We start from the raw sequence: 16,815 nt of genomic DNA, 5'->3' as shown, positions 1-16,815 counted from the left end.
AGCAGCGGTTGCGTTGCTCCCCATCCGCCCGAACATTTCTCAAAAAGCTCCATTGCTTCCGTGAATGCGTGTTGTGCTGCGAGACACACCGAGAGCCTGCAACATGGCGAGCGAGCGAGCGAAGCAGCACGACGCCTTTGCAGTCCATCTTTGCTTTTCCACACGCTCGGTGGATGAATGCCCCGAGTACGCGGTGCGATGGTGGATGCGTTGATGGGGGACAACGCGCGCGCGAGAGAAAACGAGAGTGCGCGCGAACGAGAGCGCACCGTTGTTCCACCAATTGGGGAGCCGTCTGTCCGTTCGCTCGGCTAGAAAGAGATGAACGGAGCCAGCGCGAAAGCTGCTATGGAAGGAAAAGATTTACCCACCGCACTATCCAATTGGTTGTAAAGGGCTTGCCAGCCGATGTGTTTGTGGGGAATGGGAGAAACAGTTGAATGCAACAACACAACTACAACAACAATAAAGTCATGAACATGTAGCAAACTGCGGACGGATGTAGTGTTAAAGAAAATACACCCACAAAATAGTGATGAAACAGTTGTAATAGGTAAGTACATAACGCCATTGCTAGAATGAAAAAATGACGTTTTTTTAATGGACTGATTAAAAAAAACAACAACCGAAACAGGTGAATAAAGTGGTAGCATCTGTAAGCTTAGCTTTTTTATTCATGCTCGACAAGTGCTCTGTTTTATTCCGCTGAAAAGTGCATTAGGTGATGTTAAATCATTAAAGCGTAAAGATTTTTCCTGGCGGTTAATTACAGTCAAACTATACAAACCAAATGGAACATAGAAGCACTGTAGAGTTAAAATTGGCCTTAAACAGGAAATATTTTTCACAGCTGGGAAGCGGCGAAGAATGTCGTTCTGAAGTACAAAAGCGATTCTCACTTCATTTCTGGTCCATAGCAGCAAATTACGTCCGAACTATGCGCGAACTGCCCAAATATGCACCACAGAGAAATGGAATATTTAGAATAAAAATCTGTATGAATTTTGAACATCATAAATGCTTTACAAAATCCTGCTTAAAGAACCAAATTCAACCTATTTGTGTAATATATTGAACATTTCCTTCAAAGATGCGCCATGATTTTAGAGCCGTGCAATCGCCTATCGAAACTGTCGTTTGAAACGCTTTTCGAACCGACCATTTTCTCATCTAACACCACTAAATTCACATAATGAACAGTTTTCGATACACTATATACAAACACACTCACTCGCATACAAATACAAAAACCTTTACACTCACTCATACACACACACACAGCAATATAATCAATCTTTAATCAACCGCCCTGGCGCAACCTGCCAAACGCACATCAAGCGTGTAAGGTTGAGTGATTTTTAATTAATTTAAATTAATCAATGTCTCCGGGCCGGGCCTGAGTGCCTGTCATTGTGTTTTTTTATGTTTTCTCTCTCTCTCTCTCTCTCTCTCTCTCTCTCTACTTCTTGCTCTTGTTTTTCTTCTCCTCTTGTCATTGCCAGCTAGCAAAATGGCAGGACAAGCGAAGGAGTTGCCCTAATTTGGCTGCCGGGCTCATTAATGGTTGAAGTGTTCTGTTTTTGGCCGTTGCAGGAAGGGAATGATGCGCCATCGGCGGGATGCTGTATTTTGAATTGTGTCTTTTTTACCACACTACCCACTCCCCCCCCCCCCTCGGATTGGCCTTCCCACGGAAGGCACGTGAAACGAACGCGCTTCAACGCCAGTGCAACGGTCAAAATTAATTTCATGTATGACCTTACTGTCCTGGGGAGGGTTGGGTTACGGCGATCCCGGGAAACCGAAGGGAAGCCGATAGAAGGCACGAAATTTGACGTAAGACTAGAAGAGAAAAAACAGCTTCAAAGATTAGGGGTAGCTGGAGCGTTTTTTCCGTTTTTTCCTGTTTGAAATCCCACCAACTTCCCTAAGCTAGCAGCGGTCAACATGCTAATACACAGACGTGTTCCCCCGGCATTGAGTGTCCTTCACCTCGTCCCGAGCACGGTGGACGGTTTTCGATAATAATAAAGAATAACCCCTTACAACCTTCAGGAAAAAAACCACCTCCCACCGTGCAGGAGGGTGGAATTCTGACATGGATGCCTTCGGTGCGCGCGGCTCAAGATGATTCGGCACAATTGAGGCTGCGGCTCTGAGCTGTCGATTTGAAAGCTTCATTGAGTTGGGTCAACCGCTGCAAAAAAAAATCAACTCTCAGCGAAAGCAGGAAGCAGCGGAGAACGAGGACCGCTGGTGCCCGCGAGCAATATTTCTTCCCCCGAAACCGTTTCCCGGGGTGTGTGTTTGATTCCTTTTCGCCTACGACTGACGGAACATGAAAAATTACTTTCCCGGGCAGCGCATACAACACAACAAAACAATAAAAAAAATAGAAGACTTGCTCCGGCCGAGGGTTGGAAACACTTCGGACGGGTAGCACATGCACGAATCATGGTGAAACTAGAGATAGCAAAAAATACTCGGTTCAGCACTCGAAATTGATTTGCGAAGAAGGGCCTGGCTAGAAGTAATTAATTGTGTTCCGGCCGCTGGATGATGAGAGCCGATGAGGTGAAATGAGTTTTGAAAATCTGAAATGAATGGTAATGGGCTCAGAAGAGCTTGAATCTTGGTGGGGAAGGAGCGGCGGTAATTTTCTTCGCGTTCTGACAATTTGCTGCCAGGAATTTGGCAGTTTTGGAGACCATAGGAAGAGGGAAGCGAGGGGGGGGGGGGTAATGTTTAATGTCAGTCGAGACTGTCATTCGGTTCGATTAATTCGGTGCTTTTCAATCTCTCCTTCTATTTGGCTCTAAATGAACCCGGCAGGTTTAGGAGCATCCAGATGCCATCTCTGCACCATTCGCCATTCAAACGAATTCCAATTCCTCCATTTGTATCACCCCGAAGTCCCCCAACTCCAATCACACCCTGCGGGTTCAACAGGTGAACGGAATCGACATCGTCCCTTTCCCCACTGGAAACCATCCGTCCGGTACGGTGCGTGCACCATCAGGCATCACGCGAGTTTGCGGTAACTCATCTTCGTGCTCCCGTCCCGCTCTCCATTCGCGATTGGTCGCCCTCCTACCATACAGTCGGCGTAAAAGCGACGTAAAGTCAAACCACGATATATCACACGGTGCGCGCGGGCAAATTAAGCATCAACCCATCCCTGACAGGGCGGGTTGGAGGGTTCGAACTGGCAAAAGTCATGAATGAGTAATCGGTTGCGAATGCTCCCCAGGGAGGGGGGAGGGGATGAGAATGTACACTCAGTGCGTTCGCGTGTCCCCTAATTGCAGGGCTCGCTAACCGCCGGTGCGCTGATCAGATTGTCTATCCACTTGTCAGAAGCCATTGAGTGCATGCGGGCCTATCTTGTCATGCAATGTTGAGGGAAGCGCATGGCAAACTCTCTCTCATACACACACACACACACACACACATGCACACAAAAAAAGAAACTAATATCAATTACTTACCTTGTCAACAGCGCGAACGAAGCGATATAAATATGTCAAACATATCCACTCACGCACCGCATCGTCGTGCCGTCAGTAAGCGTGCACTCATCGCTTCACCGTTGCCGGTGCCCTGCCAAGCGTGGCCTGGAAATCAAAAGGTATCCAATTTCCCGACCCGGTCCCCGGAAATGACATGTTGATGCCTATTTTAGCATGTCATTGCTGTTTGCTTTCCTGATGCCACTTGCACAGAAAACTTCGTACTTTTTTCACTCCTACCTCTCGAAGAATGGCAAGAGTAAAAGGCAGCGTAAAAAATGCACTCGTAAATTAGTGAGAGGTCAGTAAAGTGACAGGCATGCATTATTGCTTTTCATGCACATGGGAGAATGCTCAGAAATACAGCCGACAGTTTAAGATCTTCATTTGCAGCAGGATGACAAAATTGGGTAGAAACGCACCAAAACTCAACGCTATACGGGCCCGGCCGTCATCGATCTAACAGACGTGCATGTTGAGTCACGCAAACCCACGCACACATATACACACCTGTCAGGATGTCAGCAGCACGCACATACTTACCCGCTGCTCGGCTAGAGGGGTAGTTTGTTTCGAATATTGGTAAGGGAACGTCACGGCCGCGTGTGGAAAACGGAACGATCTAATATCACAAATATGTTATTTTACTTTTTATTAAAATTCATAACCGGTTACATACAGTAGTGTTGGTTTGGTTGCGTTTGTTTTTGTGAACGTCTGTATGTGTGTGTGTTTTTTATGTTTGTTTTCTTGTTTTAGCTTCTTTGCATGTGTTAGTTTCTGATTTGCCATTTATAATTTTCGTATTACATTTTTCTTCTTCTCTTACTCCAAAAGTGTGTTCGTCTTTTTGTTGTTGTGATGTTTTTAGCTTTTTCTTCTTCCTCCTTTCATTTTTTTTGTTACAGTGTGCTCTGGCTGTTTGCTTAAGATGTTTGACTCTTGCTTTGTGTTGTATACTGTTTAGGTTTGTTTGCTTGTTTGTTATCTTCTTTCTTCTCGCTGTGTTTATACAATTTTTCTAACATGTCACTGCAGCATTTATTGTATGTTCACCTTTACTTTTTTATCCTGCTGGGTGGGGGAGCGCCTTTCTTGCACTCATGTCCATACACCTTTACGCAAGCACACGCACACACACACTGTAACTAAGAAGAATCAGTGCTGTACATCGCTTTCAAGCTTGTGACTGCTTAGCATGTTCGCTTTTTGTGTAATTAATTTTCCTGCTTATTGTTCTGTTTATCTCTGTTTATGCCTTCTGTATCTGTTTATGCCTTCCAGCAACAGACGGACGATCTTTTTCTACTTCGTTAAATAATGGATGATTAGCTCAATCGGCACCATTTTGCTTGCAGTAGTGTTACATTTTATTGTATTGCAATAAGTCAATCAATTACGATACACAATAATATTTAAAATATAAGTCATACAGCACATTTGACTAGGTAAAACTCTCCCATACGCTTCCGTTGCTAGTTTGTTTGTTTTGTTGTTGTTGTTTTTTCTTTCCTTTTTTGCCTTTATAGAGTATAATTTTCCACTGCGTTTTGCCCTTCTCGTACTCGGACCATAGTGTTCCATGTCACAGTGCCCTACAGTGTTTTTGTTGACCTTACATAATAGTTTCCTCTAAGACTCCGACTTATTTTATTCTTCTTCTTCTTCTTCTTCTTCTTCTTCTTCTTCTTCTTCTTCTTCTTCTTCTTCTTCTTCTTCTTCTTCTTGCCTGTTTTTGCATTTGCACATGCCCGTTTTTAACCACATTTACTGGTATATAAAGAGTAAAGAAAGGGAGGCGTAGGGGGATAAGGGATGAAAACAAAATTCAAAAATCGGCTACAAAACCCAAACACAGCCATCGGGCTCGTTCTAGTAAGGCTTCCGCAACATCCGCGAAGCAAACGCACGAGCGCACTAGCTGTCAACTACGGGTAGTACACGCGTCAACAATTGCTAACGAAAAGGTGGAAGGCGCCACTATATTACAACTGCAACTCTTTTGCTCCCAACGCACACCCTCACACTCGCGCAGACAATCTCCTCCGTGCCCTGTACAACTCGATCCTGTGTCCGCTGTGTGTGAGGGTGTGTGGCGGTTGGATGTTCGTAATGGGAGGGGTGGAATTGGGGGAAATGACTTGCTAAGAGTAGTTTTGTTTTATAAATCGACACTCACGCACACACGCCCGACACCGTTCCCCGGTGTCTCGAACTGGCGGTGCCTGCCCTCGAACTCCCTACATTTTACGACTAACACGACGGGTTACAATACTAGCACAAAAACACTTTGTTTACCAAATCGGGAGATTTTTTTTGTATCGTTTTTTTTTAGTTGGCTTACGCCATCTCCCTCCATTCGGCCGCTTCAATATGTTCAATACTTACTTCCAAAACGTTCTAGTATACAATGTAAGGGTTAGTGTTTGTTTGTTCGCTTCTGTTCGGCCATTAGTTTCGCATGCTTGTGTGTGTGTGTGTTTCGATCGTATCGTCCCTGTACGCCGCAGTATACTTCCAGGTAGCGAGATGTTACACTCATCTGCCATTGTTGTGTGTGTGTGTTTTTTGTGATTGCGAGTGTGTGTCTCTGATAACGCTTCTCGCTTCTCGTCACCGGTCGGTGACCGTTTTCCTCTGTACAAATAACTCTCTAATGACACACATGTACACACACACTCACTGTGTATTGCGCTCGGTTCGATGGCCGATCACTGGTTACTTTATTTTTTCCTTCAACACGCACACCTTTCGTCACTGTGTCTCACTCACGCTTTTGGTTTTTTTGTTGTTGTTGTAAATTTCAATCTTGCCTCGCTAGCAGTTTTCATTCCGCAGTTTGCACTCCGGAGTAGTCGCGTTAGGATCGTTCCTGGTGTGGTTCCGCCTTTGCGCCTTCACTAACTCACTCACGCACTAACCCACGCACTCGTTTGATTCACGCACTGACTCAACAGTTCTCATTCTCTCCTACTCTCCCTCTCTCTCTCTCTCTCACACACACTCTCTATCTGTCTCTCTCGCTGTTACCACACTTTCTTCACCGCACCGACGACAGGCGTACCGCGAACGTCCTAACACGTAAGGAAATTTCATGTGATCCCTCGCGTCCCTATCTCGAGCAGCTTCGGCTCGTGATTGTTGTTGTTCAGCTGCGACTCCATCGCGTTAATGTTCGACTTGAGCCGCAGCATCTGCAGCTCGACCCGCGCATTCTCCCGCTTAAGCTCGGTGATCTCCTCGTCCAGCGCCAGGATGTCCTCGGTCGGGACGCCCGCCCCACTGTCCGGTGGTACGCCGCTCGGGTCGGATGGCAGACCGTCGGTCGGAGCGGTGGTCGGGTTGGGTGCGATCGCAACACCGCCGCCGCCCGCCACCCGATCGTGCGCAGTGTGTTGCCCGTCGCCGGGGGCCGCACCCGGTCCGCAATGATTGGAGCCGGGGCCACCGATTACACCCGGGACGGAGTGACCGTGCAGGCCGGGCACGGGATGTGCGAGACCGGCAAGCAGCCCGGACGTGGAGCCCGGTGGACCACCGCCGGACGAAAGAATTTGGGAGCCGGGCGGGGGAGCCGGCGGCCCAACCAGCAGCGGACCGGGCCCGGACATCAGGCTGCCCTTGACGCTCTGGCTGTAGCCGGTCGCTAGGTCTGCTAGGTCGGCAGGTGACACACCGATGACAGCCGGCCGTCGGGGTGGGTGTGAAGGTTGAAGAGAGCGGCACGGTACACCAGGCGCACACACGCAAGCACACACACACGCACGGAGCCCCGGAGCGGAAACACGCACACAGACACGCACACACAGAGGAAACACACGGACAGAGATCGGGAGGTACAGGATGTTTAGTCTAAGCAGTACTCTAGGCTTGGTCAATCCTCGATTAGCTTACCGTTGAAGGACTTGGACGCGACCGGGCCGAGACCGCCGAGCACGCCCGCGTCGGCGTCACCGTACCGTGGCTTCTTGCTGGCCGGCGCCTGGCCCGGTCCCTGGGCCGTCGGGCAGCTCGCGACCGTGCGGTGTGTACTGAACGTACCGTCCACGTGCCCGTTGCCGTCGCAGCCCGGCGTCGGGCAGGTGAAGGGCTCGAACTTGCCGGCGGCGGCCTGCGCCATGGCGGCCTTCGCCTGCTCGATCGTGCCACCATTCTCCAGGATGTGCATCTTGTTGCGGAATGCAATCGGACAACCAGATGCACTGCGTAGAGCGAAAGAGAGCGAGAGAGATAAAGAGAGGGAAAGAGAAAGAAATAGAAAGAGAGAGAGCATGAAGAAGAGTGGCGGGCATTTTGGACAGACCCACACGGAAGTTCGCCAAAAAACTTCCGTACAGTGGAAATGGCAGGGCAGCTCATCACGTACCTGCGATGTGAGAGGAACTTGCCCGTAGAGTGACCGGAACCATCGCATCCAGGGATGGGACATCTGCATTAAGATCGGAAGACAGACACAGCGAGAAAGAATATGTGTAGTAACGATCGTCAGCGCACACACAGTCGGCACTTACCGTAAAGGTTCCGATTCCTGTCCGTCGCGCGGCTTGCTTTTCGGCTTGGACGCTCTCGGACATCCGGACAGACTGCGATGGGACGAGTAGTTGCCGGTCGCGTGGCCCGACCCGTCGCATCCGGGCGTCGGACACTTCAGCTCCTGGGACTGTGATGGAAACTGGGGTCGCTCGAGACGCTGGTAGCCGGTCAGACTGCACAGGAAAGAACTGCTTTGCTTAGTATGCCCTCACCATCGCAATCTTGCGACGCTTTTTGGAAGTACCTACCCAGCCTTGAGGAGATTATCATGCGGCGCTATGTGCTGGCCGAGGGTCGGCGGCGTCACGAAGCTCGAGCTCGAGCTGGCCGGATAGCTCGTCGGTACGGTCGGCGGATAGACGGTGGTGCCGAGCGAACTTGCGTACGGTCCACTGTACTGATAAGCGTTCGGTGCGTAGCCGGGATACCCGTTCGAATAGTCCGGCTGCACCACCATGCCGTAGCTCGTGTGCGGACTGTAACCTGCAAGCGGCGATTGAAGCGAAACTGCGCTTAGTGCAACGGTTCAAGCAAACGGTGCAGCTACCACTTCACTTACCACTCTGGTCGCGGTAGCTGTCGGCGTAGTAGGAGCCCCCACTGTCCGGCGTGGACTCTCTGCTGTAGGAGGCGGAAGGTGGCTGCGGCCTGGCAAAGCCCATCCCGAGTGGACGCTCTGGCGTGTTTGTGTACTCGTTGGTGTTCACCTCCGCCGGGCGGCTTTCGCTTACCTCGCTCGTATACACAGCGTTGCTGTTGGTGTTGCTCGTGTTCGCACTGGTGCTGGTGTTGCTGTTGTTGGTGTTGATGTTCGCACTCTGACGGTTCGGAAACTGTGGACTCGTCCCGCCACTGAGTCGTGGGTGGGTAGTAAACGAGAGGAAGCAAAATTACTTAGGGAGCTACAAGATACAAGGTGTTACGGAGAAATTGGACTTGCATACGTAATAGTTCAATATCTCGCTTAATAACTTCTACGAGGTGTTGAGATGCAAGAGACAACGCTGAGCTGTTTTACAGGGTTTTACAAGTCAGAATCGAATATCAACAAAGCATTTTCAGTTGCTCAAGATTCAATTTAGCTATCAAAAGTTGTTGTTTCATCGCAACGATGCGGTTGCGGTGAAACAACCACATTTGACAGCTAAACTGAATCTTGAGCTGTGAATCTAAAATTGTGTTATTGACATTCGATTCTGACTTGTAAAGCACTGTATAAGAGGTACAGATCCGTAAGTAGGGCAACATAGTACATTCTACATTTCAATCTCAACCTACAAGTACATTTGGAATTGAAATGAAGCTGTAATTGTGTAAATTGAAGTCTGTATATTGAAGAATCGCTTGAGGTACCAACACATAAACGGATTTAAAATGTAATTGCATTTATCTAAATTGAATTGCCTTGCTCATCTCTTAATTAAATGAATTAAAAAAAAAACCCAGAGTCATATCTATGACCCTGTGCACCTACCTATTGTTGGAGCTCAGGTCTAGCGATGCCTGGGGACTGCTGTTCCGTCGGCCGTCGGACGGGCTGACCTGCGGCTCCGGGCTGCTAGAGGATATCTTGTTCCCCCTCTCGTCGCCCGCTCGCCGCCCGTTCGGTGATGGCGATCCGGGTCCGGTCTTGTACGACGGTGGGAGCGGCGGGCTCGACTCCTTCACGCTCAGATTGATCGCGGAAAAGCCGGGAGGCATCGCACCGCACGTGGATGGATCGTAATGGTAGATCGGACGAGGATAGATCGGACCGGCCGCACTGTCGTCCATCTCGACCTTCATCATCGAGTGGTGCGTGCGGGCGTCCGGTACCGTTGCCGGACCGCCCAGCCCGAGATGGTGATGGTGCGGGTGCGTCTGGGGCTGCTGCACCTCCGCCGGGTGAGAATTGCTATCCGCGCCCAGGTACTTCTGCTCGTCTTCGATGATGGCCGGCTGCGTGTAGCCGTACGCAGCAGCCGGATAGAGCGCGGTACGCTGCGGCGCGTACGCCGTGTCGTACCGCTCGAACGCGGTCTGGGGGGCCGGATCGTACGGCCGATGGTTGGCGAGATGGACGACCGAGCTGTCGTACTCGGGCATGCCCCGGTTGGCCATCGACGGCGGGGAGGAGAGCGTACCCATCTGGGCGTACGAGCGGCCATCGTTCAGCTCGGTGTAGCGTAGGTTGTCGCGCGTCACGTACGAGTACCCGTTGTCGATCATTTTGAGCAAACACTGGGCTGTTATTGCGCTCTTGCTATCCGATATGCTTCAAGTTATGCAATTAAATGACACTGCCCGGAGGCTAGATCTGTGATGGAGCTTTGGTGTCCGTGTAAGGTGTTAGGTCCTGCGGATCTAACCAGCCCTAGGTAAAATGATACCGCGAGGGATCCGTTACCCTGTTGCTTAACTTGCTACTTGTCAGATGAGGCACCATGAAGTATACTAGCGAAAAATATTGCACTCGTTCTGCAGCGCTGCTTTGATTCATTTGCGACCTAGCATTCATGAATTTACGAGACGAGTGTCACGGATTGTGGATACATAAAAAGAAAGAACAATGTAACAATTGCTTTTCAAGAAACACATGTTCAACAAAGGAATAAAACATTACGTTATTACCGTAAGAATTTGGCACTTTAAAAAAAGGGGATTGAGAAAATTGCCGCTTGATTGAGAAAATTTCCGCACACAGTATCTATGCCATAAACTATTGAAATTTCCAAGAACTTAAATATTTCTATGTGATTGTTTAAGCAACTCATAAGCATAAAGTCCTTCACTACAGCAGCTCAAAAAACTATGCAACCATGCTAGTGCTTTAGCACTTCACTTGTTATAACACAACACTTTAAACGAGGTAGATCATTATGTTACACCAAGAGTGCCTAATTTCCTGCTCTGGAATGAATCACTTCATTCTCCAAGCTTATCTCTCGTGCCATACCAAATCTATTTCAGACGAGATACTTCAGTTTTAATACCTTCACTCTAACATCTCCGGTGTCTGATTTGCGTCGCTAAAGAAAACATTCGGTATAGTAATGTCGTCCACGGAAGACACCCGCTTGAAAGCTAACCTCTTTGCCATCAAATCGTTCTGAACAGCGCATTGTCCTAGCAGGCAAAAACCAAAGATTAAAAAAACAACAGTAAAAGAGTTTTTCCTGCACCAGACTTGGGCGGATGATTTTATTTTGTGACGCAGAGATAAATATGATCATTATTATCATCTAGCGGGCACCCATAACGAGCCAACTACAATTCACATTAGACCTCAACCCGCCTCGGGAATGGGCAGCACTATCTCCCCCTTTCAACCCAATTGGAGTAGAGTGAGTGCATTCGCTTCGATGTATAAATCTCTATCAAATCCGACAGCACCTGCCTTGCCCGGGCTCCGCCCCAGCCCAGCTGGGGGAATGTAGCAGAGTATTAAAATAATTTCAAGTACCTGCACCCTCGTGCAGGCGAATCTTTCCTCCAAAATCAAGGCGGAAATGTCCGTCTTCTTACCGTGGGGCAGCCGTGTGTCCCCTTTTGCTGTGGGACGTGGTACCACAGCGTCCCAATGGACCATGTTTACCATGCCAACCCGGAAGGGAAGCGACTGAAACATCCTATGAGTGGATATTTTCATAACCCTCTCGCCTTTCTCCAACTCCAACTGCTGCGGAACCAGTGCCAACTGCATCGAACGACGTCAAATCGTACCGATGAAGAAGCGGGATTATCTTTTCGGCAAAGTAGCGTCTCGGAAAGGATTCTCGCACTCGCATAGTGTTAGCGTGCTCACGGCGGAATGGGATGGCTGCTCGTTTCGTGGTAATGGGTGGAGAGTAGGCAAACGAGATAGTAGCAGCCGTCGAGCGATGCTCGAAATCGTTCGGCTTTATTTTTGAGCTCATTATCTTTTTACGGCAGGTCCAGCATGTTGGCACGGCTCGTACTGTATGCTTCCGGTGAGATTTAAATTAGATAATGGATTTAGATAGAATGCGAAGCAGTGGGATGAGACTATCTGGGGATGGCGTAGTGGGCCGACCCGCCTGACTGAAGAATATTATCCGTACCCGTTAGAGAACGCTCCTAGTGCTAGTGCGATATGTGTTTGTGCCTGTTCCCTTCTGAATTCCAGCAGGTTCTACGGGCGGGCGTATGGGACAAAGATATTAGAAGCGAATAAAGAAAGTGTTGGTGGTCGTTTTTATTCAACAGTGACAAGGCTGGAAACAAAAGGTACGAGAGCGAGATAACGTGTTAGATACGCTTGTTAAATACTTTAAGAAAGCTCTCTACCTCACTCAACCTGGCTCAGATTGACTTTATCATCTTGCTGATTACAATTTTGCGGAGCTTTAACAGAGCCATTATTACCATTGCTGGCCTGTGATAGTGAGCAAGCCGAAACGGCGATGTACCAGATGTTACAGCAACAGCGTTCATGTAGTGCAGCTCGCTCCAGCTCCAGCTCCTACCAAAACACGAACGCGCCAAGTCCCGTTTGCAAAACACTGTTGGCGTAACCTTCAAGGTGCGCTCCAAAAAGGCAACCTCAATTATAACGTGCCGTTTGTTAGAACATTGTCGGATTCCTTTTCTGGTTTTGGTAGTGTTAGGGCACTGCGTTTAGTTTCCAATGTTTTTGTTCCTCTCACTGCCGAGCTACTTTGTCTACAGCCAGTCAACTACTCTATGTGTGTCTGTGTCTGGGAGCGACACGGTCGTCCATATAGGCCGCAACACAGCAAGGCAAAACCCCCGAAGAACCAGCTTCGTCCCTGACACTGGTCCGTGGATTCCACAAAGGGTTTTGGGGAATAATAGCATTTTGCGAAACGGAACTACGTCACATCCAGTCTCTCCGCCCGCCCCCCTGTAAGCCACGGTCGGATCATGCAATCGTCAAGGAAATGTCACGAGCCTGTAACATGTCTGTCCGGACCTTCGGCAAAACGCGGACGATGGTGGAAAGAGCAATAAAAGGTTGGCAACGGGTTAGCGATGGGTCCTCAGGGTAGCAGGGATCCAAGGGAAACCCGTCACGACACCGGTGCGCGTGTTGTACCATTAGCAGTAGCAATCAGCGCGGTGATTACCATGCGCCCTCCACCCATGCACACCGTTCACCGTCAACCGAAACGGATATGGATCTTGATTGCTGCCCGATCGCCTGCCAACAACCGCCAGCCATTACCCTCACACACACACACATAGGTAGAAACACAAATCTTGGTTCGATTGGAAAATTCTCTAATTTCTTACAAAATTTCTTTGCACGACACGGCCCTCGTCTTTCAACGCGCGCGTCACAGCAAACCGAGGGCCAAAACTGGCACCGAGAGAGGGGCCGCTGAGGGGCCGTTTTGCCTTCGCTGGCGGGGTATCGAACTATTAATCGAGCCTTCGCAATGACCAAAATGAGCAATTTCCGTGCAAGACAGCCAAACGGCGTGCGTGCCGACAGGGAACTTTTTCGGCTTTTGTTTTTGTTGTTGTTTTTGTTGGGTCTCGCTCGCCGATTGCTGTCAACACTGCACACTCACACACATGCAAACACACCCCGCATCCTCGGCACCTGCTTGAGGTTGTAGAAAAAACAAAACAACAACCATCAACGATCAGCGGGTGGCGAAAGGTGCACGCTCACGTGTACGGTTTTGGAAGAGCGCTCAACATTAACATTACGCAACGCAAGATGGCGGACGGTTTTTTGGAAGACTTCGACGGAACCGTTATGCCTAACTGACCAGGCGTCTTGCCCCGAGCATTACTCATCTTGCTTTCCGATTCTGTTTCGGTTCTAGCTAACGAATCTAACTCCCGGTAGAAGACATCACGTTGCCATTTCGAAAAGACGAGATTGGGACTTCAAACACAAAACTTCGGAAAGTGGTAGAGGTTGTAGAGTGCTACGTACCGATCGAAAGCGGTCGAAAGCTGTGCATTCCATCGCTGTCGGCCCCGTTCCATGTCACCATCGCTTGCCGTGTGCCGCTCGACTGCCACCTCCCCAGAGACGGGCAGTCGAGACTGTTTAGTTGATTGAATTCGGTGCCGGGCGAGGTCCAGCTGCGTGAGCGCTTTACGCCGCTTTACATGTAAACTCACGCACACACATACACACCGTCACACATCCGCCGGAGGGGCACACTGTTGCTAGAGCAAGCCGCACACAACGTACCGTACCGTAAAACACTGGACGCACTTTACGCACCGAGCGAGAAACACGCGTACGTACTGACACTGCCGGGGGAGGGGAGGGAGGGAGGGGGGACACACTGATTTTATCACACCTTGCCTTGGTCAGGCCAAGCAGCAGTACAGAGAACCAGGTTTTGGCTGGTGCGAACGATCGCAAAACGATCTGCTTCAGGCTCACGAGCCTGACTTAAGCTTCAGGCGCGCCAGAAACGTTCTCACCACACGGTGGCGAAGGTCACCGCCGAGCGGCCGGTTCGGACATGACGGTTTGCGCCACCGACAGCTTCTCGTTGATGGTTGATAGAAGAATGAGCAGCTGTAGGAAGGGTTTTTTTTGTGAAGTAACACGAATTGCAACTACGTGCGGAAGGAGGTTTGGTAAAAAAATAAATTACGAATTAGAGTGGGATGTCAGATATGGTAAAAAGAATCATAACTAAATGGTTTGAGCATCCCAAATCCTCGACAAAGTGACAAATTGCATTTACGGTCTAGCATGTTAATGGTATCACAAATAAAATTATTTGTAGTTCTTTCGGAGAAGGTCCTAGCAATTAATGGAGTAGGTACAAGACTTGAAAAGACTTTACAACTCTACGCTGTACATTAACTATGAGGTCTACCTACATTCCAGACCTCACACTCATTGCAAACATAGACACAAAACACAGGAATAGCAATACATACCTGTACGGGCGCTCAACTTGAAGATCAACCTCACACACTAGTCTCGCAACCTGTTCGACAACTACACTGTCTTGCACGTCACTACTCCATCGTACATTTAACCGAGCAGTGAGTTCTTTCGGTACGCCAGCTCACTGGCAGCTATGCACAGTGCACACGAGCAAGCACACACCCTCACACACAGTCACAGTCGTCCAGGTCCCTAGCAGGACCGTTTGATTGGTAGGTAGAGATTAATCCGTCCTCCGTTCTGTCCATATAGCCCCAGATCACTGCACCATCATCTTGGGTACATCAATAATCATCAATCCATGTCAACGCGCTTCTTCTAATCAAAAACCAAATACACGCACACACTCGGCGAAGCTCACTATCCTCCACAACAACAAAAAACGCTTATACGTGTACACCCTTTAACCAGCTAATGCACCAGCAGCAGCAGCAGTAGCAGCAGTATACAGTAAGCAACTTCCAAACCAATGACGAAACACACAAGCAATGCTCATCTTTACCTTCACCGTACTAGCAGCATACTGACGCGGGCTTGCTGCTTTGGGCTGGCCGACCGTACCACAGGGCCCCCGGTACGGTCGGGGACTCGGCTCGGCTTCCTCCGGAACACCTTCCGGGGGTGGAGAACCGGATGCGGCAACGGGGGAAGATTCGGGCCCCTGTTTTTTCCCGAAAACAGTGCTCGCGTGTTTCGTCCTTTCGGGTTACGATTTCGAGCTCGGCTCGTTGTTGCACCGAACCACTGCTACCATCCAAGCGAAAGGATGGGCGTGAGCGAGAGAGCGATTGTGTCGTTACGCTGCAGCTGGCTGGAAGAAGAAGCGAAACGGCACGACAACACATCCTATCGCGGGAAGGCGAAGGAAATTTCGTAGCACGGCGAAAGATGCGCTTGCGCCGCCCTTGTGCAACCAAGCACAACCTTGCGGCGATGTGCTACGGTGCTGCAGAGTGCCCATCCGAGTAGCCGAAGACAGCGCTGACCAATGTGGGGTGGAAGCAAGGGGGACCTGAGGGGGGATATTCGGGTTCTTTTTTGGAGACTTCCCCACTTCTTGCTACGCACCGAACCCGAACTCCAACATTGGGTCCGCCTCGTTTGGACGCCAAGGGACGGTACGCGCGTGCATCTTCGGGCGTTGAGCGAATGCAGCGCAAGCTGCATCTACCTTCCCGCAGGGAGTGTGGAAATGAAGTGCTGCAGAGTGGCACGGGAATGAGATGTCGTCGACCGTGTGCACGACCCCGCACTGCCATCCACGAGCGGGCAGTTTGTGTTAGCGCCGGTGCAGTTGCAGCACTTGCTGCAGGGCCAGCAGGAAGCAATAGCAAAAAGCAAAAAAGCTCCCACACACGAGCATGTACAAAAACGCATCCCAGGCCTGTCCAATCCGGTGCGCTCGTGTTCGGGCTTTAGCGGTGTGTCTTCAATCGCTATCTCGCTCCGCCACTTTATGTGCGATGGGCACATTTTCTCACCGTCAAAACTGGGAAAATTGCATATGGTTGCTTACGATGCACAGGACCGGCACGAAGCGAAGTCGCTGTTTATTTATTTTTTTTCGTTTTGTCTTTTGCTTCAGCTATTTCCGAAGGTGTCCGAACTAATGGGATCCTGACGGTGTTTGCTCGCCGCTGGGCAAGCTTTTTTTAAGCCAATGCATTTTTTCCCCATTCGTTCTTTCGCCCAGGATTTTCTGTTCGATCGATTTTCTTAGCTACGTATTTTCACTTTTTATCATACTTTGAAAATATCATCTCTTTATGCTAGAGCTGTGACGTGGCCAGTGAAACGTGCCCCTAGAATGTCTGGACTTGAGCAGGCAGGCAAAAAGAGCAGTGGCGAGTCCCCGAAAGAGTGTTCCAATCTAAGTTGGCTTCG

The 16,815-nt window shown here is 49.6% G+C and overlaps 1 protein-coding gene across 1 annotated transcript; it reads right to left on the bottom strand.

The window, feature by feature from the left end:
* Positions 1-4,132: 4,132 nt before the first annotated feature.
* On the bottom strand, positions 4,133-15,471 carry LOC121588883 (myelin transcription factor 1-like). The gene is made up of 9 exons (XM_041907322.1): positions 14,922-15,471; positions 13,951-14,591; positions 9,517-10,528; positions 8,602-8,894; positions 8,291-8,525; positions 8,021-8,230; positions 7,876-7,938; positions 7,404-7,711; positions 4,133-7,161 (listed from the first exon to the last, which is right to left on the bottom strand). Exons 3-9 carry the CDS (start codon positions 10,248-10,250, stop codon positions 6,602-6,604), a joined length of 2,403 nt encoding a protein of 800 aa, XP_041763256.1. The 5' UTR covers positions 10,251-10,528; positions 13,951-14,591; positions 14,922-15,471; the 3' UTR covers positions 4,133-6,601.
* Between the last annotated feature and the right edge of the window lie 1,344 nt (positions 15,472-16,815).

Source organism: Anopheles merus, chromosome X, assembly GCF_017562075.2.
Source record: "Anopheles merus strain MAF chromosome X, AmerM5.1, whole genome shotgun sequence".
NCBI lineage: Eukaryota > Metazoa > Arthropoda > Insecta > Diptera > Culicidae > Anopheles > Anopheles merus.
The sequence above is the reverse complement of the archived record's forward strand: the minus strand, read 5'-3'. Positions and strand labels throughout refer to the sequence as shown.